This window comes from Rhinoraja longicauda, chromosome 5, assembly GCF_053455715.1.
Source record: "Rhinoraja longicauda isolate Sanriku21f chromosome 5, sRhiLon1.1, whole genome shotgun sequence".
Lineage (NCBI taxonomy): Eukaryota > Metazoa > Chordata > Chondrichthyes > Rajiformes > Arhynchobatidae > Rhinoraja > Rhinoraja longicauda.
Window position 1 is genome coordinate 15,602,518 of NC_135957.1, and position 22,701 is coordinate 15,625,218.

General features: G+C 43.5%; 1 protein-coding gene across 4 annotated transcripts in view; it reads right to left on the reverse strand.

Moving 5' to 3' along the window:
* Positions 1–22,701, reverse strand: part of mia3 (MIA SH3 domain ER export factor 3) — a 72,147-nt gene that overhangs the window by 1,155 nt on the left and 48,291 nt on the right. The window contains exons 13-28 of one of the 4 annotated variants that reach the window (XM_078398951.1): positions 19,943–20,047; positions 19,739–19,861; positions 17,358–17,457; positions 15,674–15,726; positions 15,502–15,592; positions 12,524–12,662; positions 11,575–11,676; positions 9,998–10,058; positions 8,855–8,890; positions 5,753–5,820; positions 4,627–4,751; positions 3,496–3,636; positions 3,270–3,386; positions 1,789–1,902; positions 946–1,025; positions 74–227 (exon numbers count right to left, since the gene is read on the reverse strand). In XM_078398951.1, the coding sequence (XP_078255077.1) occupies positions 74–227; positions 946–1,025; positions 1,789–1,902; positions 3,270–3,386; positions 3,496–3,636; positions 4,627–4,751; positions 5,753–5,820; positions 8,855–8,890; positions 9,998–10,058; positions 11,575–11,676; positions 12,524–12,662; positions 15,502–15,592; positions 15,674–15,726; positions 17,358–17,457; positions 19,739–19,861; positions 19,943–20,047 (1,609 nt within the window). Of the gene's footprint in view, positions 1–73; positions 228–945; positions 1,026–1,788; positions 1,903–3,269; positions 3,387–3,495; positions 3,637–4,626; positions 4,752–5,752; positions 5,821–8,854; positions 8,891–9,997; positions 10,059–11,574; positions 11,677–12,523; positions 12,663–15,501; positions 15,593–15,673; positions 15,727–17,345; positions 17,458–19,738; positions 19,862–19,942; positions 20,048–22,701 lie in introns of all 4 variants that reach the window. The other 3 variants (XM_078398950.1, XM_078398948.1, XM_078398952.1) reach the window with 3 other exon arrangements.

A 22,701-nucleotide genomic window follows, 5' to 3' on the forward strand; every position in this document is an offset into this window, starting at 1 on the left:
CAAACAGGTGAGATATTAGTTGTTATTAAAACACCATGAGAGTAAATGGCTACAGAGGAAAATTGAACTGTACCAAAATGGTTCTGCAGGTGTGGCACTGGTCCGTAGGGGCCTCGGGGAGGGGGGAATCCATGGCGGGGTCCTGCGAGAGGCATTCCACCCAGAGGAGTGTTCATTACAGGTGTCCCTGGGAAGGACGGCACAACCTGAGGAGCATTAGCATTCACCTGATGGGGAGAAGAGAACCTTGAAAGATCCACACTCAGAAGATGCTCATCTCTTTAAAGCAAGCCATGATTCTTCAGCACCTGATCCCACACAGCAATATCCATCAAGCAATCAGAGCTTATGCAACAGGAGCATTCCCAAAGCAGCAAAATAGACCCAGGAAGAACAGGCACTCACAGAATGCAAGGTTAGTTCATCTGATGACTGACGAAAGCCCAAAGGGCTGCCATTTCCGCAAACATAAGATCTGGGCTTATCAAACCAACTATCCAAAGGTTAGTTTTATTTAATAAACAAATTGTGAGTGGGTTATTGCGTCCACATGTTTAAATTCATTCTCCAGTTCCCATTATTCACTGCCTTTGACTTCAGGGTTGTTTAGAGAAAGATGTTGGCTCTTCAGCCCTGGCAACAGTATCATGCTATAGAGAAAACCAATAAAATTATATAGAAAATAAAATGCAAATCAGCTACGTGCACCACACAAGTGAACCAGCAGGGCTCTTCCTGTCATGGCATTGGCTGACTGGTGGGAGGTCAATAAGACAAGGAGCCTGGTATTGTCTAGGAAATCAAAATGTTGCACTGATTTCTATCAAAGCAATTTCATTACAAAGTGATAAAATCAAAACTCAGCAAAGAGGTGATTTGTGGTACCAGGGAGATCGTCATGCCTTAATAACCAATGCCCAAGTAGGAGTTGAGAGCAAAACTCACCGCCACAGACTCTGTCATGTTTGGAGAAGACGTCCTTGGTCCGCTGGGCAGTAGGCCAGGTCCTCCTGGGCCCATCTCTGCTGAAGATGAAACTCACCGTTAAAATTCGCAGCCACTGACAAATTGCACCAAAAAGCCCGTGCCCGTCTTGGACACAGCAAAGGAGATCGACTTGAACAGCAGCAAGGCGTGGGTCGCAGTAATGCACAAAGTCGTGGGAAGCTGCGGTTGTTGGCACTTGAGTGGAGGAAACTAAGGGGAGGATGACAGTGGGGTAAGGTCTGAGGGGGGACTAGGGTAGATAGGAGTCAAAAGGTATCAGCGATAATCCAAATGAATTTGATGGCATGGTGGAAGTTAGTGGTAAAGGTAATGGAATCAACAAGTTCTGCACAGCTGCAGGAGGCAGCCTCATCGGGAGATGGTGCTGGTGTGCGTTTGGAACAAGGACCATTCAACATAACCAACGAAAAGGCAGGCATGGCTGGGGCCCACTGTTACACCTTTGACTTTAAGTGAGAGGAGTCTAAAGAGATATTGATCAACTCGAGGGCAGGTTCCGCCAGGCGGAGCAGAGTGTTAGTGGAGGGGAACAGATTTATCCAGCAGTTTGTCTTCAATTACAATTTTCACCAACTGTGATTTTTTTATTGTTACAACGTAGACCTGTTGCTGCCAGATCTTTCTAGGGATCTGAATCCATAAGACTGAGCTAACCCAGTGATGATCAATCATGGCTTCTTTCACAATCACTAGCAATTGAAAACTGTTTCAATGGAATCAGTTCCAAGCCATGCTTGCTTCAGATATTGTTTTGCACCTGTTCATTTCATATAAATTTACCTGCTCTGTTAGTTGGTGCAAGTCCACGAATTTCACTGGGTCCAGAGATCCGCCCTGACATTACGGCCAGTTCCGAAGGTGGTCGCTGGGGTCCAGGGTAGCCATCCATTGGCCCTGGAAGAGCAGCGTTAAAAATGATGTGAAAAAATATCTGTCACATCACGAACAGAAGCAATAACACCAAGAAACAGCAGTTCATGCATCACCAGAAATTTAGTGAAAAACATAGGTTATAAAAGACACAAAGAGCATTGGTCAATCATGTGATAAATTAAAACTCAGCATATCCAAAGGGAGCGTAGAGGAAATGCATAGGTCCTTATGTCATGGGCGAGTAGTTGCAATACACAGCTGGAAAGGATATATTAAGTGTCTCAGAGCAGAAGCTCAAGATTTCAGCTTGTGTGGCATCTGGAGTCACTGCAGAGCATGAGGGAGGTTGAAAAGTTCCCTGGAACATCCCAACACCTCCTCTGATACCAGAGGGCTTTTAATGTATGCATCAGCCTCCTATGTGGCAACTTGTCAAATGCTTTGTGTAAATCTAAAGAAACTATATCTCCAGGTTTGTCTATCAACTGGATTTGAGTATAGGAGGAAAGAGGTCCTTCTGCAGCCGTACAGGGCCCTGGTGAGACCACATCTGGAGTATAATGCGCAGTTTTGGTCTCCTAATTTGGGGAAGGACATCCTTGCTATTGAGGCAGTGCAGCATAGGTTCACGAGGTTAATCCCCGGGATGGCGGGACTGTCATATGAGGAAAGATTGGAAAGACTGGGGTTATATTCACTGGAATTTAGATGAGAGGGAATCTTATAGAAATGTATAAAATTATAAAAGGACTGGACAAGCGAGATGCAGGAAAAATGTTCCCAATGTTGGGGGAGTCCAGAACCAGGGGCCACAGTCTAAGAATAAAGGAGAGGCCATTTAAAACTGAGATGAGAAACTTTTTTACTCAGAGTTGCGAATTTGTTGAATTCTCTGCCACAGAAGGCAGTAGAGGCCAATTCAATGGATGAATTTAAAAGAGAGTTAGATAGAGCTCATGGGGCTAGTGGAATCTAGGGATATGGGGAGAAGGCAGGCACGGGTTACTGATTGTGGATGATCAGCCATGATCATATTGAATGGAGGTGCTGGTTCGAAGGGCTGAATGGCCTCATCCTGCACCTATTTTCGACTTTTCTATGTTTCTAACTCACTCCTTCACGTCCCCAAGGAATTTGAGAAAATCTGTCAGGCACGATTACCTTCAATAAAATCATGTTGACCAGGTTTCTGAAATGATTAGCCATTTCCTCTTTGATTATTGACTGCAGCATTTTACCAATACGCCCCGTGAAATTAACTGGCCTGCAGCTCCCTGCCTTCTCCTTGTTTGACAAGCGAGTGGTTAAGGCAAGGAATTCAATGCTAGCAGCAGGGGTTGAGAAGAGTTCAATCATGCTCTGGAAAGGGAGGTGAAGGAATGGAGTACCTGGCCTGCGGTCCCACTGTGGGGGCGGTGAGCCTTGGTCAGGCGATGGCCCTAAGCGGTCTGTGCCAGGTCCGATCCACTCACGGGAAGGCAGAACACCGGGAGGAACTCGATGGCCTGTAATTTACAAATCGTTAAGGCATTTCTTACCAACCAATTCACATTTTAGAACGGCACTTGTGCAGAGACTGCTCTGAGCAGCAGCCAAAACACAATTCCTGCCTACCTCCATCACCCCGATCCCAGGGAAAACCACGACTTGCATTAACAGAAGGCGGACGGACAAGGAGATCCAGCATCACTGGTGGTGAAGGGGGCCCAGTGCTCACAGGGGATGGCCCATAGGAGTCATCACGAGAGACTGGAGCTGTAATACAACAGGCAATGCTGTGATTGCAGCTCAGCAGTGTATGCCATTTGTTTCTGAAAGTCATTGCAGAAACGAAAAACATCACAAAGTGTACACAGAATGAAAATGTGTTATTTTGTTACGAGATTCCAGTGTAATCTTTTATGAATGTAAAATTTGACAAAATTGCGACTGCTCAGAGGTAGTTCGTGCACAGGTGAGCCGCCAGTTTCTCAGGACAGTGTTTGGGTCAAAGGCGAGCTGCCAGGTTTGATGGAATAGTATGTGGGCCACAGGTGAGCTGCCAGGTGAGGTTTTCTGAAGCTGTGCTCTGTTCCTGCACTGTACACTACTCAAGAAATCTCCTTTCTTCAAACTGTGCATTTAAAAATATTTTGAGGTGTCCAGATTAAGTGCATTATTAACTAGAGACTGATGGCACAGAGATTGATCAAAGGCCATGTTTGGGTTGTAAGCAACTGAATTGTAGCAATGCGCCACCTGCAGGAAGCAGCAGAGATAGCATAGGATTAATGCATCACAGGGACCCGCACTGCTCACAGTACATGTAGTGCAACAAGCCCTGCATGAACTTAACTTCCAACCAGACAGTTCACCTGCAGAGGTAAAGCAATCTATTAAAATGCTGAGCAGGGCCAGCACTTCACTTGTGGAAACTGCAGCATTGACGACGCTGACACCCAGAATCACTGGTGCTGGGAAGGAATTTGGTTAGTGATGTACCAGTTTGAGGGTTTTATCACTCTCCCTTCCCTCCTATCAATCTCTGTTCTAACTTTAACTGTTAGAGGCTTCTTTGATTTGGGACCAAGGGATTTTAACAATGATTATAATTTTTCGTAAAATGGCGGGTTTGTATAATATGCATTAACACGCTGTTCATCCATTGGTGGCAGGAGCCTTTGTCAAGTGCATCAAACACAGAAATCTTGGGAAGAAAAGGAGGAAGGGGTCAAACATCCGTAGAGTAACCATGCAGCTTGTTACCTCTGCGTGCTGGTCCCAGAGGTGGAGGTGCTCCTGGAGGAACCTGTCTGTCAGGCCTTCCTGGCATTGGCTTAATTATCGAAGGTCTTTGAACCTGGAAGAGCTTCTGGTTCAACTCAATCAACCTGCACCAAAAAAAACGAGCTTGCAATTGTATTCCACCTAAATATTTGATTTTAAAGAGCATTTACCATCATTAGCTATTCAGCCTAATCCGCAACCACCTTACTGCTGTTTGCATAGGTCTGTGACGAGTTCAGCAACAAATACCAGCCATGCCAGTAACCACCGCCATTCATCTGTGCAACAAGTCCTGATTTCATGACCTAACATTGTCTATGTCCTCGGAGGGAATACTGCTCATTTCTATATCTTTCTGTTTTTGTTTTCTTTTCTATTTTTATTTTCAATCCTTTTTAAAATAATTTGCTTAATTCATCCCTCAATTGCATAATTGCAAGGGAATAAAGGCATATCATCATGGCCCTCAGCTTGACGCTTTCAAGCTCTGGCATCATTCTAGTAAATCTGTTCCACATCCCCCCCCCCCCCCCCCCCCACCCACCCCAATCCAACTCTGAGGGTAGCTATCTAGCTGGGTCTGATAGTGACTGAACAATTGCCAAATCCGTTTTTAACTCCAGCTAGCACCACATTTAGTCATTTTAATTACTTTTGCGTGGGTGCAATTTTGCTGATCAGCATGAGTGTCACCATGAAATAAATATTCTAATGTTTTTTGGACCCCAGCTAGTTGATCACAACACTGGCACTGCCTCCATCCCCCATAGATTCCATCTTGTCTTATTGTAACCTCTTGCTCTTGCCCAAAAAACTTACTGTGCCTCCTCATCAAATCTGGTGCACACTTGATGACAATGTTACTGGTTTATCCGTAATAAATACAATTTAAGATGAGGCCCTGGATTTAAATTCTCACAACTCTGTTCTCGTCTGCTTCCAATCAATCATTAACAAAATAATCTCTAACTATATTAATCTGTGGAATATCATCAAATGTCTGTTGAAAGTCCATTGACAACTAGTGATCAAGTCAGATATAACTGGCCCGGCACAGACCCAGTTTGACACAAAGTACTTTACACCATTCTAGACAGAGACTCACTTTTGTCTCAGGTTTGCCGTCTCCCTCTTCTCCTCAGTGAGTGTCCTTTCGGCTGAACGTGCACTTAGCTGTCAGGACACAGAGTCATATTTATTTTTTGTTAATCAGCATGTTAAAAATTTGTATACACACTTGGTATTTTTCTTCAGATCTTACATCAACCCTCTTGGGCTAGCTTGAGTATGCACAGCTGTAATTACTGCATTCTATCTGTGCTGCAATGTAAATACAACCCTATCTGTGGAGGCAGTGCAGTCATACTCAGCTCCTCAGAGCATGGCACAAGGATGTCCAATGATCCAGCCAACTCCAGTTCCCAACTTCAACATAATCAAGAAAGTGAAATCAAAGTGCTGCATAAAGAAGGCAAGGGACAGTCTATATCACAACTTCGAGCACTGTGAAGAAGCTTCTGCCTGGTTGCCAAATGAACAAATTCCTTTTCCACAATGACTAAGTGTTTAATTCTCGAGCTTGGATCAGTTAGTTGGATGACAGTGCAAGGAACTGGAGAAGCAAGGAGTGCAAGTCACAGTCTGTCATGTGAAAAGCCTCAGAACATTTTTAGCAACTCTCAAAGCTTCCAAAACAGAGGACCCAAACTTCATCAATTGGGTGCAATCAGTCTTTGCACCCGAGAGAGGGGAGGGTTGGTTCTGGACGCTATCCTCCAAGGAGGGATTACCACACACGGCAGAATACTAAGAGAGTGCGAAAGAGAGAAGGGGCAGGTGAGCATCCATGGGGCGAGTAGGAAGAGACAGGGATCCTCAGTTGCTGAACAGCCCAACAAATCATGTCAAGCAAGCCCAAGGTAGACAGTGGAGGGGATCCTGGATAACCAGAGGATAAGACTGCACAGTGTACAAGTACTCTAGCTTTCAATATTAGTTTAGTTTAGTTTAGATAGGCCCTTCGGCCCACTGGGTCCGCGCCGACCAGCGATCCCCGCACATTAACACTTTCCAACACCCACTAGGGACAATTTTTACATTTACCAAGCCAATTAACCTACAAACCTGTACGTCTTTGGAGTGTGGGAGGAAACCGAAGGTCTCGGAGAAAACCCACGCAGGTCATGGGGAGAACGTACAAACTCCGTACAGAGAGCACTTGTAGTAGGGATTGAACCAGGGTCTGCGGCGTTGCATTCGCTGTAAGGCAGCAACTCTACCGCTGCGCCACTGTGACCGCCCCAAATTAGTTGACTTTTCTTGCTGCTTTTGTATCATATTCCTCCAGATAAGTCAGTAATGAGTAAGCTTTCTCACTTTATCAGCTGCTATTGCTATTTTTAGCAACATCAAGGATAGTTATTCCAAGACACCTCTGCTCTGCCAATAAATGTGGTCTCCTTATTCCTCCTACCCAAATACACCATAGCTCACTTTGCTAAAATTTACTTTATTTGCAATTTGCCTATGGATTCTGCAAGCTTGTTTTTTCCACTCGCCTAGACACCTGTTCAACTTGCTACGATGCAAAGATTTCAACACCCTGACCTCCAACTTAAGAGTCTAAGTTTCAAATACAAAATGCTAGAGGAACTCAGCAGGCCTGGCAGCATCTGTGAAGGAAAATGGACAAACAACGTTTCGGGTTAGGACCTTTCTTCAGATGCTTGCTGAATTCCTCGAGCAGTTTGATGTTCGCTCAAGATTCCAGCGCCTAAAGTCCCCTGTGACTCCATGAGAGTTAAGTCACTGACTTAAATGAAAAATGGCAATCCCTGCAGGATATCACTTCCCACTTTCTAGCATCGGGAAACCTCTCACCTCCTACCCTGGGTGTTTCACGATGGGTAACAAAAAGCTGAAACCAATAAAATGGATAGCAGTCATGCTGGGCGTTCAATGCATTAGACATTAGACTAAAGAGACTGAAGTTCGTAGAGGACACTGAGATTGATGGAATGGTTGACAGCGTGGAGAGAGTAAAAGGAATTGCTTGGGCTGGAGCTTTTTCAGTTATGAGGAGAGATTGGAGAGGGTAGGTCTGTTTTCCCTGGAGCAGAGGTGCTAATATATATATATATATATATATATATATATATATATATATATATGAGTGTACCTGGAATGCATTGCCAAAGAGAATGGTGGAAGCAGAGTCACTGACAGCATCTGAGAGCTGTCAAGATGAGCACTTGAACCAATCAGGCATTGATACCCAGAGACCAAGTGTTGGAAAATTGGATTAGTGGGATTAATAGGATGCCCATTGGTTGGTACGGATCTGGTGCGCTGAATGGGCTGTTTCTGTGCTGTGTAATTCCATGATTCTAGAAGCAACAGCACATGACATTAAATAAATGGTATTGCCAGCAAGGATGTGTGTGTGATCTATACAAATAATAAAACTGGGACATAGGAAGTTTTGTGAAGAACAACTAAGAGAAAATACAGAACAAAGATGTGCGGAATGTTCATATAGCAACGCGGCAGCTGAGAATTCAAATTCAAGTAATTAAATAAATCAGGAACTGAAGATAATTTTGGTAGAACCACAGTAGATGTAAAAACCCATGCAGTTCATTAAATCCTCCGGAGTTGGGAATCTGCCGCCTTGCTCTCACCTGGCCTTTATCTGAATCTAGACCCACCAAAGGGCTGGAGTCTTCAGAGTCTCCTCTTTCGGGAACAATTAGCAATGATCAGCAAGTGCCTGCCCTTTTTGAATGAGATCTTTTACTGGAGGCGAGATCACAAAATTGACAGTGGATGTGGAGAATTGGAGGTGGGAGGAAAGCAAGATAACATTTGTACAACATGCTTGAGTAAAGAACTCATTAGATTAGTTGTCTAATGTTAAGATAGATAAACTTCTAGATAAACTTTATAGATAAACTTCTATAGGACAGATTAGGTGTCGCAAATATTAAAGGATTTTGATGACAGTCGGCAAACAAGGTTGCTTCCTGGTAATCCAGGCCTTATACAAAGAATGCTTCCTTAGAGCACAGATTAATGGTGAGAAACCACTCCTCAGCCAAGCTGACATTAAAGGTTAATCATCTTTTTTTCTGGGCAAATTAACTGAAAGGTAAAGATCCAATCCCAAAACAATGGTATGACCTGCACAACAAGTGAAACAAAGACTCACCCAGTTTTCATGAGCCTTCTTTTCATGCGCTGCAATCTGAAAAATAAAACATTTCCCTGAATAATGTAACAAGGGAAGAAATTGAATCATCTCTTGCATCTATTTTAGGGTTCAATATAGAAAGAGGAGAAATGTACCTAACTCATTAATTTCTATTAGTTTCTCAGACCGAGGATGGATCGGCAAGCCAGCTCTACCGCTGGATATTCAGCAGAGCTGCCGTTAGTTGGAGGGCAAGAGGTCTCCAAGTCAAAACCTTTGCCCATTTCCTCCAGATTCACAACTCTCTGGGTGCAAACGTTTTTCCTCATCTCAGTCCTAAATGGCCTACCCCTTATTCTTAACACTGCCTGTTCATAAATGCCCTCAAGGAGGAGATACTGGTTTCCTCTTGAACCGTGGAGTACTTCTGGTGGAAGTGCCCCCGAAGTGTGGCTTGGATGTTTCAAGATTAGACCCAGCGCCAACAAAGGGATAGCAATGCATTTCAGTATGGCGAGGAACTTGGAGGGGAACAACAGATGGAGTTTTGATGCACCTCAAATCCTTGTTTTTCCTGGTAGTAGGTACTACAGACTAGAGAGGCGCTGTCACAGTAGCCTAGGCTGGTAACTGTAATCACTTTGTAATCTGTGTGCTGGTGGTGAGAACAAATAGAGTGGTGAATGAGGTGTCCATAAAGCAGGCTGCTTTATCCTTTTGTTTCTGCACTTCTAGAGTGCTTTTGGAGATACACTCATCCAGGCAAGTGGAGAATATTCCATCCCCCTCCTAACTTGTGCCTTGCGGATGGTGATCAGGGTTCGGAATATCCGGAGATGAAGTAATTGACCACGTGCTTCTCGTGCCCTGACCTGTTTTTGTAGCCACAGTACTTGTATTATCTGGTCCAAATAAATTTCTGGTCAATGGTGACCCCTCCCCCTCCCCGCAGGATGTTGGTAGGAGACTCTGGAACATTAGTAGGGAGCACCACAGCCAGGGAGTTACGACTCCCTCTTAGAAGAAAGAGTAATTGCCTGCTACGTTTGTGTCATTAATATTACAATATTCATCCTACATCAATTATTACAACTTCCCTAACACTTTCAAACCCCAGATATATTATAGAGCATCATATAACAAGACACCCTGACCAGCTACCTGATTCTTGAACGATCTCTCAGTCTTCTGCAGCTCTTCCTCCATTTCTTGAATTCTTTGCCTAGTAAGTTAAAAAGAGAAATAGCAAGGACTGTAGATGAGAAAATAAACCAGAGGAGTGCAAAGTTTTGTAACAAAGATATTGCGAGATTTTCTTGCAGCTACTTTTGTATAACCAAATCAGAAGACTGCTGCAAAGAAAGGCAGGTGGTGCCCAGAGAAAATATTTTTTATTAACTGACTGAAAATGTTCTTATTTGAATCCATAAAAAACCAGAACGAGTCATACAACCAGAGTTATGTAGAATGGAAACAGGTCGTTTGGCCCAACTCATCCATGCTAACCAAAGATAGACACAAAGTGTTAGAGTAATTCAGCAGATCAGGCAGCATCTCTGGAGAAAAAGGATAGGTGACGTTTTGGTTCAGGAACCTTCCTCTGAAGGGTCCAGACCCGAAACTATGTTTGCTAACCAAGTTGCCTACCTGAACTAGTTCTATTTATCTGCAATTTCCCATATGCCTCTAAAACCTCCAATCCATGTACCTGCCCCAAATGTCTTTTAAACATTGCAACTGAATCCACCTCTACCACTTCTTCCAGCAGCTTGTTCCACATACTCATCACCTTCTGTGTGAATAATGTTTTACCACAGGTCTTCTTTAAATCTTTTCCTTTAATCTTAAATCTACCACACCTAGTTTCCAACTCCCATATCTTGGGAAAAAATTGTGACCATTCATTTTATCTATGCCCATCATGATTTTAAATGCTTCTATAAAGATCATCCCAGATTCTCCCAGAGGCTCCAGGGGAAATGGCCAAGATTATCCAGTCTCTCCTTACAACTAAAGCTCTCCAGTTCCAGTAACATCCTAGTGAATCTGTTCGGCATCCTTTCTAGCTTAATGATATCCTTCCAATAATTGTGTGACCAGATCTGCATCTTAGCAGAATAGGTTTCATATATGAATTTTGAGATACAGACAATGAGACCAATCCCATGTGCAATGGTCTATTGTCAAAACACTGGAATAATCATGATTACATATTATATAAAGCAGGTGACACGAAGCAGTGCTGAGAATTGCAAGGGCTAGAGAAAAAGTTTCCATCTAAACAGAGCCTGCATATTACACATGGCATTAAATATGTGTGAAGAACTATTTGATACCAGGCAGTTCTTGCCATCAAAGGCTGTAGGCTGGAGCTCTACACCAGAGATTTGAGCAGTGACCCGCACTGTTATGGCTGCATTGGTCGAAGGTCTCATCTTTTGGACGAGATCTTAAAATCTACAGGCCATACTGCCCTCCCAAATGGACGTAGGAGATTTGAGGGGACACTAAGGGATTCTCCGACATCACCTCTCAACTACCATCAAGAGACAGTCTGGTCATTGCCACATTGCTGTTTGGATAAGTTGGCAAGGCACAACACTGACCATATTAAAAAATATATTTAATTGGCTGCTATATATGTAAGGAAATCGCAGTCACTGAAATAAGTAAATGAGATCTCTTCTTTTTAATGCATGCACTCCACATAAATAACCTGAAACGATAGAGTCACTCACTTGTACATTTTCACTTCCTTGTGTGCCTGAAGTGCTTTCTCATCAGCCACAGTTAACTTCAGCTCCTTCTCTTGACGCTGACACTCTTCTTCGGTCAGCTTCCTATCAATGGAAGAGGGGAATTAATTAAACAGTCAATTTCTAACACTTCATTTAATGAATATCATCAGCAATCCGAACAAAGAACAAGTAACTGATATCAACACAAACCCGAATTGCTGAAAATCTCGATAACAACTTGCAGCCTGAAGCATTGTAATCAGGAACTGAAAGAACACCATCACCTTACGGAACTGGGTGAGGCAGCAGGACGAGCTGAACAGCTTCCTGCTCCTTCCATTCCTTATGTCCTTACTATCTAGGACTGAATGCTCCACCAAACCAATTCAGGCAACATCAACAGCAAGGTTAGTATTGTCTAAATATTCATACATCTAGCCTTCGAGAAGAATGCATGAAGTCTCACTAACGCCTTGGGAGGGACAGGACAGATCATGATTGCAAAACCTCACTCCTTCCATCTCGGGTTAAAAAGTTGTGAATCCGCTTCTATTTGCCATCCTTACACGATCTTGCCACCGTGATCCACAGCAACGTGGCCCTGCCATTCAGTGGTATTGAACTACCTCATTAAACGAGGGGCATACCATAAGTGTACAGCCCACCCAGCAATCATGCACACACCAAATTTGGATGCAACCCAATTGACCATACAGTCTTCCTCACAAATATTTGGCTAGTTCTTGCTCCAGCCCCAACCTCTTTATTATGGCTATTTATCACTCCACTCTTTCAGTCTAGATGAAGGGTCCTGACCCGAAACGTTGACTGTCCATTCTCCTCCACCGCCTGACGTGCTGAATTCCTCCAGCTGCTCTATTTCTTCCTGGTACTTTCTTTGCCTAATATTCTCATTTTCCCCCCAGTCCCGGGTACAATGCTGCCTTACTTCTGCAGGGCCATCTCCTTCTGGTGGTAGAGCTCTGTCAGGATTTCCAACTTCTGTTGCATCGTTTTAAATTCATTCTCAAGCCTTGACTTTTCTGTGGCAGTGGCTGCGAAGTTGTGTTCAAGCTGTTTAATTTGCTCTGTGTAACATAAAAGTTTTTTGTGGTCAGTTAGTATTTCGTACTCTTCACAATGCTAGTCTTTTCAAATAGATCTAAGGTTTAGTTTAGTTTAGAGATACAGCATGGAAACAAGTCTTCCGGCCCAACAGGTCCACACCACACTAGTTCCATGTTATCCCACTTTTCTACTGCTACACATTAGGGGCAATTTACACAGACCAATTAACCTACAAATCTTTGGGATGTGGGAGGAAACCAGAGAAACTGGAGGAAACCCATGCAGTCACAGGGGGAACATGCAAACTCCACACAGACATCACCCACGGACAGGCTGGAACCCGGGTCTCTGGCCTGTGAGGCAGAAGCTCTATCAGATTCTCAGCCAGGATTGCGAGGGAATCTGGGGTAACATTGACCACCAAAGGTGACCACAGAATATTTTCCGAGATTTTTCCTTCACCCTCCTCACCAACTCCAAATGCTCTGGAGATATTGTTTTTTGTGCTCTCCTTAGGAAACACATGGTAGGAAGGGTAATGTCTATGCCATATATTTAACTATGTAAAACAGACTAGATGGAGGTCATGATAGAACGCACTGCCAATCTAGCATCATAAAGCTATGCAGAGTGGAAACAGGCACTACGACCCATCTTGTCCATGCCGAACAGGCTGGCAAACTAGGCTTGTTCTATTCGCCTGCATTTCATCCATCGCTCTCTAAACTCTTCCTAGCCATACATCTGTCCAAATATCTTTTGAAAGTCATGATTGTATCCGCGTCTATAATTTCCTTTTGTAGCTCATTCCAGATATGGACTATAGTCCGGATGAAAAAGTCTCTCTTAAATCTCTCCTCACTTTAAGACTCTTGTACATCTCAACAAAGACTAAACCCAGATCTAATCCCAGAGTTCCCCGAATTACATTGTAACCTGCATCTGAAAAATGTACAAGAAAAGCATATGTTAGACAGATAACTTGACAATTTTGTTTTTACCAGCCTTATAATACCGTAGAAATCAGAAACAATTTGCAACTATAGGATGGTGCTGTCATGAAAATGAGCATGTGATCTCTTCTCTTTCGGGAAGGATTCTCTTTTGGGAAGGAATAAAGTTCCACTATTTAGAGTAGAAAAGATAAAGGGAGAGGTTGAGTAGGCTGGGACTCTACTCCTTGGAGCGTCAGAGGATGCTCATATAGAGGTGTATAAAATCATGAGAGGAATAGATCGTGTCTCTTGCCCAGAATAGGGGAATGGAGGACCAGAGGACATGGGTTTAAGGTAAAGGGGTAAAAATTTAATAGGAATCTGAGGAGTAACATTTTTTACACAGAGGGTGGTGGGTGTATGGAACCAGCTGCCAGAGGTCGTTGAGGCAGGGACTATCCCAATGTTAAGAAACAGTTAAACAAGTACATAGATAGGACAGGTTTGAAGGGATATGGGCCAAACGCAGGCAGGTTGGACTAGTGTAGCAGGGACATGTTGGCCGGTGTGGGCCAGTTGGGCCAAAGGACCTGTTTCCACATTGTATGGCTGACTCTATGACTCAATAGACAATAGGTGCAGGAGGAGGCCATTTGGCCCTTCGAGCCAGTACCGCCATTCAATGTGATCATGGCTGATCATTCTCAATCAATACCCCGTTCCTGCCTTCTCCCCATACCCCCTGACTCCGCTATCCTTAAGTCCCCATAACTAATAATATATTCCTTTATTCATCCCACACGGGGAAATTTACAGTGTTACAGCAGCAAAGTGGATAGCAAGAGAGCAAGAGATCATTCATTATAAATAAAAGATACATAAATTGTCATCAGTTTTCTGTGTGTTCTTAGCTGTTACTGTTGACTCGTCTGCTGGGAGCAGTGCTGGTTGTGCAGTCTCACAGCAGCGGGAAGGAAGGACCTCCTATATCTCTCCTTCATGCACTTGGGGTGAAGGAGTCTGTCACTGAAGCAGCTACTCAGTGCAGTGACAGTGTCCTGCATGGAGTGGGAGTCATTGTCCAGCAGCGATGTTAGTTTTGCCATCATCCTCTTCTCTCCCACCACCTGCACTGAGTCGAGGGGGCATACCAGGACAGAGCTGGCCTTCCTGACCAGCTTGTCGAGTCTCTTCCCTTCCGCCGCTGAGATGCTGCTGCTCCAGCAGACCATTCCATAGAAAATGGCCGATGCAACCACCGTGTTGTAGAAGGTCCTTAGGAGTGCCCCCTGCACTCGAGAGTCTCCTTAGCAGATAAAGTCTGCTCTGGCCCTTTCCGTATAGTGCATCGGTGTTTTCAGTCCAGTCCAGTTTATTGTTGAGGTAGACACCCAGGTACTTATAAGAATCCACCCTCTCGATGTCCATCCGCATGTCTGCATCCGCATCAACGATAGGTGAATTAGGAAGAACAGGAAGAGAAAAATATAGACCTCCACTCTGTCATTTTAATGGAGGAGCTAAAACAGCCTTTCTTCCAATGAGAGAGAAATTGTTCATCAAACAGTAGCACAGCGATCTTACAGCGACAGAGACCAGGTTCGATCCTGACCACAGGTGCTGTCTGTACAGAGTTTGTACGTTCTCACCGTGACCACGTGGGTTTTCTCTGGGTGCTTTGGTTTCTTTCCACACTCCAAAGATGTACAGGTTTGCAGGTTAATTGGCTTCAGTAAAAATGGTAAATTGTCCCTAGCGTGTAGGATAATGAATGCTAGTGTGTGGAGATCACTGGACAGTGCTGACTCTGTGGGCCGAAGGACCTGTTTCTGCCTTTCCTCAAAACGAAACTAAATTAATCATCAACTTATTGGTTAGAAAGACGAATCTCAAACTATTCACACAAAATTAAAACTCATCTTACCCTCCAATTCTTGCCTTGCTTTTATTTCATCTGTCAGCTTGGCATGGAAATGATCCTTTTCCTCTTCAATGATTTTCAAGGTAGTTTTTACCTTAAAAATAAGGTTCAAGTAAAAATTACATTCCTGTACATCAAACCAGTCACAGTCAAAGACATTTTTCCTTCATCTCACCCTTGAAACATCCATCATTTGCTGTATCTTCATCTTTGTCTTCTTGTTTTTATCTACAATAAATATTTCAGGGTAAAAACCATAAACAAAACATTGAAACAGCATTTAATAACCCAATTTCCCTCAAAATTCTGAGAGCATTTTGGATGCAATAAATTACCTAAGAATGACCATAATTACCAGGGAATGCATTCCTATCTGTGCATGGAAAAATTCCTTAAAAACAGCAACAATTATTTTATCTGTTTTTCAGGCTTGAGGATGTAGTGTTAACATGGATGGAAGATTGGGTGGCCAAGTGGAAACAGAGCAAGCATATCTTTGTCTGGTTGTCAAGATGAAACAGGTGGTGTGACACAGGAATGGGTGAGGTTATCTTATGAGGAAAAATTGAACAGGCTCATCTTGTATCTGCTGGTGTTTAGAAAACCGAGGAGTGACTTGACTCCCAAGAGTTTTGAAAACATGAGTGTATTTCCTTTTGTGGAAGAATCTTCCAACAATGGGTTACCATTCTCTCAGAATGCCACCAGTCTTTGAAACTCTATACCTCAACTGAAACTGTCTGAATATTTTAAGAGGTATAATAAATCTTGATAACCAAGGGATAAAAGGTATCTACAGGCTGAATAGAATGCACAGTTTATGTTTTGATCAATCCACCACACCGTATTAAATCGCAAAAGCCTGAAATAGTCAAGTCTCCTATTCTTTCTCCAATTGGCAAATAATGTAAGATTACAGCAATTCATAGGGCAGATGGGAGCAAGAATGACACCTTCCTTTCCCTAAAACAAGTTGCTGAATCAGATGGGTTACTCTGGCTATGCTGTTGCTTACTCTGATGATAGCCACTGTTTTGAAAGGAGAGGCTTGCACTTGTGAGTCGTTGGCCAAATATCCAAAGGTCTACATTACAGTATTCAGTTCTAAAAGAAGTAAACTATTACATGGAAATAGTAATCTGATTTGGCTATCTGTGTAACAAACGTCAATACGAGATCTCTCCACATTAACAAATGCATTGCCATTGGGCTTCCTGGATAACTAGTGGACCAGGGCAAATTTTGTGCAATTGATCTCCTTAGAGCCCAAGATTAGCGAGGTCAAGTTTAGGCTCCCTACTTCCCATTTTCTTAACATATAGAATTGATAACCTAGCTCAGTAACGCCACCATTTAACACTTTCATCCAGATGTACAAATACCTCCAAGGCTTTACTGCCACTCTCTTCTCCGTAACCGTCACCAGCATCACAATCCTCATTATCACAGCAACTTTGGCACCTTTGCATCATTAATTTATGTTGCTGCACAATCCCATCAGTTTGTTAGCTCTTGTGATCGGGAAACACAACAGCCAACAGTTCCAAATCTAAATCCTCAGTCTTTGAACAAACTTTAATTCGAATGGCAGATAGATTGTGATGTGACACGCTGTTATTTTTTTTCTGTGAAGGCTTGGAGTATTTTACCACATGAAAGATGCTACACAAATATAAATTACGTTCTGGTACATCAGTAAATTATGTGATTGCAGGCCCCAAGTCAATACAGTTGACTTGTTTAAACACATTTAAGTTTCAAATTGTGTGTTAATGGAATATTTTGCAGTGGTATTAATATTCACATCCTGCTTGCCAAGTGATCTGGTTTGATTGCATTAGTTTTACCTGGCAGCTCACCATTAGCCACCTCACCATCCACTTCTTTATCCCACCCATTATCTTCATCGTCACACTCTGTGTCGAGCTGCCTAAGCTGCATCACACAGTCGCTCAGCACCTGGACATTGGACAAGAATGAGTAAGATTACATCACAACAGAGATTTAGATTCCTAAAAGATGAGCTGAAGACACATTCTCACCAGCCTATTAGGGTAAAAGTCACTTCAATGCAAGATACCCATGGGAAATGCCTTCTAAGAATGGTTTCATGGCACATTTCCCTCACTTGCTCAGAAGCAACAAAATGACTGGGATTTCATGCTATTTTTAGCAGATAAATTGGCAATTCAGCCCAACATTCCCACATATTGTCAAGGTTTCTGCCTAATTCTGGAGCATAAAACAAACTGCTAGAGGAACTCAGTAGCTCAGGCAAGCACCTGTGGAGCGAGATGGATATCTGACGTTTATTATTGAGACACCTACTGTCTTCATTAGTTGAGCTTCTATTCCTATTCCATTCCATTTATTTCCACCATCACCCCACGACTCCTGCAGAAACTGTCTGTTGATAAACTGCTCATCCACTTTTGTTCCCTCAGATTCAAATATTCTTATTAAAAATATTCCAATTAGCAACTGAGATAAAATCTGAAGAGACAAACAGTCCACATTTCTCAGAGATTTAGTATGTGCCACATTTTGCTACTGCAATGCTGTTCCATCTTCGACTCACTGGAAACAAGTTCATCCAAAATGCTAACTCGCTCCTTGACTCGCCCACTATCCCGACTTTTCAATCCATTCTATCCAATTCAGGTCTAGCATCATTTCAATAATTCTCATCTTCATACTTAAATCTCTTCAAAGCCTTGCCCAACTCTGCCTTTGTTGAGCTCTGGCACCTTCTGCATCCTGCTGGCAACCAATATGTTTCAGGAACCTTCAACTCTTAAAGACTCTACCTTTTTTTCACTCGGACAGCCAATGCATCTTGAAAAATCCTACAACATTAAAGGCGCTAAAAAGCAGCACATGGCAGTGCTTTAGAAGGGTGTTTATTTACAGAAAGAAAGAAACAAAAATTTTGAATGGACATTAGAAAGTAAAAGGAGATTTTACTTAGGAATGTTGGTTTAGAACTACATTACCACTTAACATATGGAAGGCAAAAGGGTTTTCAGATTTTAAGGTGAGAGTGGAAGAAAGGGGACCCAAGAGCCAGGTTTTTCCACAGGATGGTGGATACATGGAACGAGGTAGAGGAGGTGGTATAGGTGGGTACAATGGCCACTTTTAAAATACATTTGGATTTGTTTATGGATAGAAACGTTTTAGTGGGACGCAGGCTAAATGCATGTAATTGGGGCTACTTCAGGCAGAAATGTGGGTGGGTACGGATGAGTTGGGTCGAAGGGCCTGTTTCCACATTCTGCGATTCTACAAGAATAATCCATTTGCTTTTGCTGAAATAAAACATTTGCTACTAATCTTCATTCATTGCGCCTTTCAGTAAAGAATAATTGTGAAAACTCTACTCAGACTGTTCTTTCAAATCTAGCTCTTGGTTTTCAACATGTGGCATCAGTGAAAGAGCTGAAAATAAGATGATAAGGAAGCAGGGCGAGGAGGGGCAAAATCAAATAAAGAATTTGATGCCTGTATTTAACTTTAGCATTCACAAGGTGTTTTCAAATCAGACCTGTACCTCACTCAACTCTTTCTCAGAACTTCAAAGCAAGAGCCTGCCTTTTCATCTACATCTTCCTAATACAGTATACATCTTTTTAAAATTAAAACTAATCACTACCAGGTATCAACTGCTGTACGTCGGCGAGACCAAGCACAGGCTCGGCGATCATTTCGCTGAACACCTCCGCTCAGTCCTCCTTAACCTACCTTATCTCCCGGTTGCTCAGCACTTTAACTACCCCTCCCATTCCCAATCGGACCTTTCTGACCTGGGCCTCCTCCATTGTGAGCGCAAATTGGAGGAACAGCACCTCATATTTCGCTTGGGTAGCTTACACCCCAACGGTATGAACATTGACCTCTAACTTCAAATAGCCCTTGGTTTCCCTCTCTCTCCATTCCCTCCCCCTTCCCAGTTCTCCCACCAGTCTTATTGTCTTCGATTACATTCTATCTCTGTCCCGCCCACTCCCCTGACATCAGTCTGAAGAAGGGTCTCGACCCGAAACATCGTCCCAAAATTTCTCTCCAGAGATGCTGCCTGCCCCGCTGAGTTACTCCAGCATTTTGTGTCTTCCCACTACTTTTCAACCTTTAGTTGTCATGCATAGAAGTACTTGGTCCATTTGCCATTAATTGATAATATAAAATACTTCCAACGACAGAGTGAAGAGAATGAACCAGTTCTAAAGCTTTCTCAGTGTACCTCAATTTCATTGTCCTTGTAAGCCAGGGTTTCCTCCAGGTCTCTCTGTGCTTTCTGGCAGAGCTTGATTTGCTCATTAAGTTCACTGTGTCTTTCGCTCCAGCCTTCTGCCTCTTTCAGCAGCTGCAAACCCACAAAATGAAGCCTTTGTTAGTAACATCGGATCACTTCAGTTGGGCTGCTTGGAGCAAAGGGAACACTCACCTGACTTTTGCTCCGCTTAAGCCTAGCATTTTCTTCAATCGCAGACTGTAGATCTGTTTGCAGTTTCTCTTCATTTGCTTTGGCAGCACAAAGGGCCCCCTGAACCTAAATGGATACACATCAAAGTTAAGTAATGGCTGTCACTACCACAAACTGAAGTCTCTTGGAAACAGTGACGAACCTTGGGGAATGGAACAGGCTCACAGAAGAAATTCATATTGATAGTTGCTAATGGCCATGCTGGTTAGTTCCTCCATTAGGTTACAACCTCCAAGTCTTTGCAGGACTTTTCTTGCCGATACCGAGTACAGAACTGAGCCAGTGCAAGATTGTCAGAGGTTTAATTTTTATGTTCATTTATTTTTGGGGTCCGATACTGCTGCCAAAATCTGCAATTATTACCCAACGAGACCCTTGAGAATATGCTGGGAGCTGCTATTGTGGATGAAGGTACACACCAACAATGCTTTTGGTTGAGAGCTCTAGGATTTGGATGTACAAGAATGAAGCAACGGCATTACATTTTCAAATCAGAATGGTGTGCGCTTTGGAGGGAAGTCTGCAGGTGGCAGTGTTATCATGCATTAGCTGCCCTGCACTCTTGGAATATAGATCATGAATTTAGGAAATCCCAGGCAAAGAACTATACTGCATTTTGTAGACTATACGGACTGAAAACATAGTGGTTCTTTACTGGAAAGAATTGTTTCTGAGGTTGCTGCCAAAGCATACCGTTTTATTTTAGAAGGTTACAGAACTTCTTGAGAGCTGTTGGGGACACATTCGCCCAAATTAGTGTCTTGGAGATGGTGGAAAGGCTTGGGATGAATGGAAGAAACATCCACAGCTATCTTCTCTTATGTGAGCAATGACTCTACTATCGGAATGATAGTATGGTGATCTTTAACTTCAGTTGTAACTGGACTTCTCGATGCCACATTCAGTTAACTGTTAGTTTGATGTTACCTCCCTCTGGAGTTCAGCTTCGGTCCAGGCTGTGAGAAGTTTAGAGCTAAGTGACTTGGGAATAAAACCCATTCTTCCTTCAAACAAAAAAATCAACTTGACTCTCTTTTATTAATTATTCTGGACTTAAATAAGGTGGCAGTGAAAATAATTCAGTAACACAATTATCTCATTTTCTGCCTGTGGGATTTTGGCAAACACAAACTGGCCATTGCACTTGTTGCTGTAACAGTGACCGTACACCAGAAGGAATCTACAGGGCATGAATTACTTTAAGATCAAGGATAAATGGGAGAACAAATAACACACTACATTTAAATTCCTTGTTACACCAGTTCCTTTTTACTTTCTCATTGCATATTATGACAAGAGACATTAAAACCTCAGGTAGACACAAAATGCTGGAGTAACTCAGCAGGTCAGGCAGCATCTCTGGAGGGAAGGAATGGGTGACGTTTCAGGTAGAGACCCTTCTTCAGACTGATGTCGGGGGAGGGGGCGGGACAAAGATAGGATGTAGTCCGAAACAAGAGGACTAGTGGGAGAATTGGGAAGGGGGAGGGGATGGAGAGGGAAAGCAAGGACTATCTGAAGTTAGAGAATGATCATACCGCTGGGGTGTAAACTACCCAAGCGAAATATGAGGTGCTGTTCCTCCAATTTGCGTTGGGCCTCACACTGACAATGGAGGAGGCCCAGGACAGAAAGGTCAGATTGGGAATGGGAGGGGGAGTTGAAGTGCTGAGCCATCGGGAGATCAGGTTGGTTGAGACGGACTGAGCGGAGGTGTTCAGCTAAACAAACGCCGAGCCTACGCTTGGTCTCGCCGATGCAGAGAAGTTGACATCTGGAACAGCTGATACAATGAGGTTGGAGGAGGTGCAGGTGAACCTCTGCCTCACCTGGAAAGACAGTTTGGGTCCTTAGATGGTGTCGAGGGCGGAGGTAAAGGGACAGGTGTGGCCTCTTCTGCAGTTGCAGGGGAAAGTACCTGGGGAGGGATGGTTTGGGTGGGAAGGGACAGGTGTACCAGGGAGTTTAGGAGGGAACGGTCTCTGCGGAAAGCAAAAATGGGTGGAGATGGGAATATGTGGCCAGTAGTGGGATCCTGTTGGAGGTGGCCAAAATGTTGGATGATAATTTGTTATATGCGATGGCTGACGGGGTGGAAGGTGAGGACAAGGGGGACTCTATCCTTATCATGGATAGGAGGAAGGGGAGCAAGAGTGGAGCTGCGGGATATTGAGGAGACCCTAGTGAGAGCCTCATCTATAATGGAAGAGGGGAAGCCCTGTTTCCTAAAGAATGAGGACATCTCCAATGCCCTAGTGTGGAACACCTCATCCTGGGCGCAGACGGAGGAATTGGGAGTAGGGGATAGAGTTTTTACAGGAAACAGGGTGGGAAGAAGAGTAGTCAAGATAGCTGTGTGAGTCAGTAGGTTTGTAGTAGATGTTGGTCACTTGTCTATCTCCTATGATGGAGATGGTGAGATCCAGAAACAGTAGGGAGATGTTGGAGATGGTCCAAGTATATTTATGAGCAGGATGGGAATTAGTGGTGAAATTTATGAAGTCAGTGAGTTCTGCATGGGTAGCACCAATGCAGTTGTCAATGTAGCGGAGGTAGAGTTCGGGGATGGGGCCAGTGTACGCCTGGAACAGGGATTGTTCGACGTACCCTACAAAGAGGCAGGCATAGCAAAGGCCCATGCAAGTGCCCATAGCTACGCCTCGGATTTGGAGGAAGTAGGAGAAGTCAAAGGGGAAGTTGTTGAAGGTAAGGAGAGTATT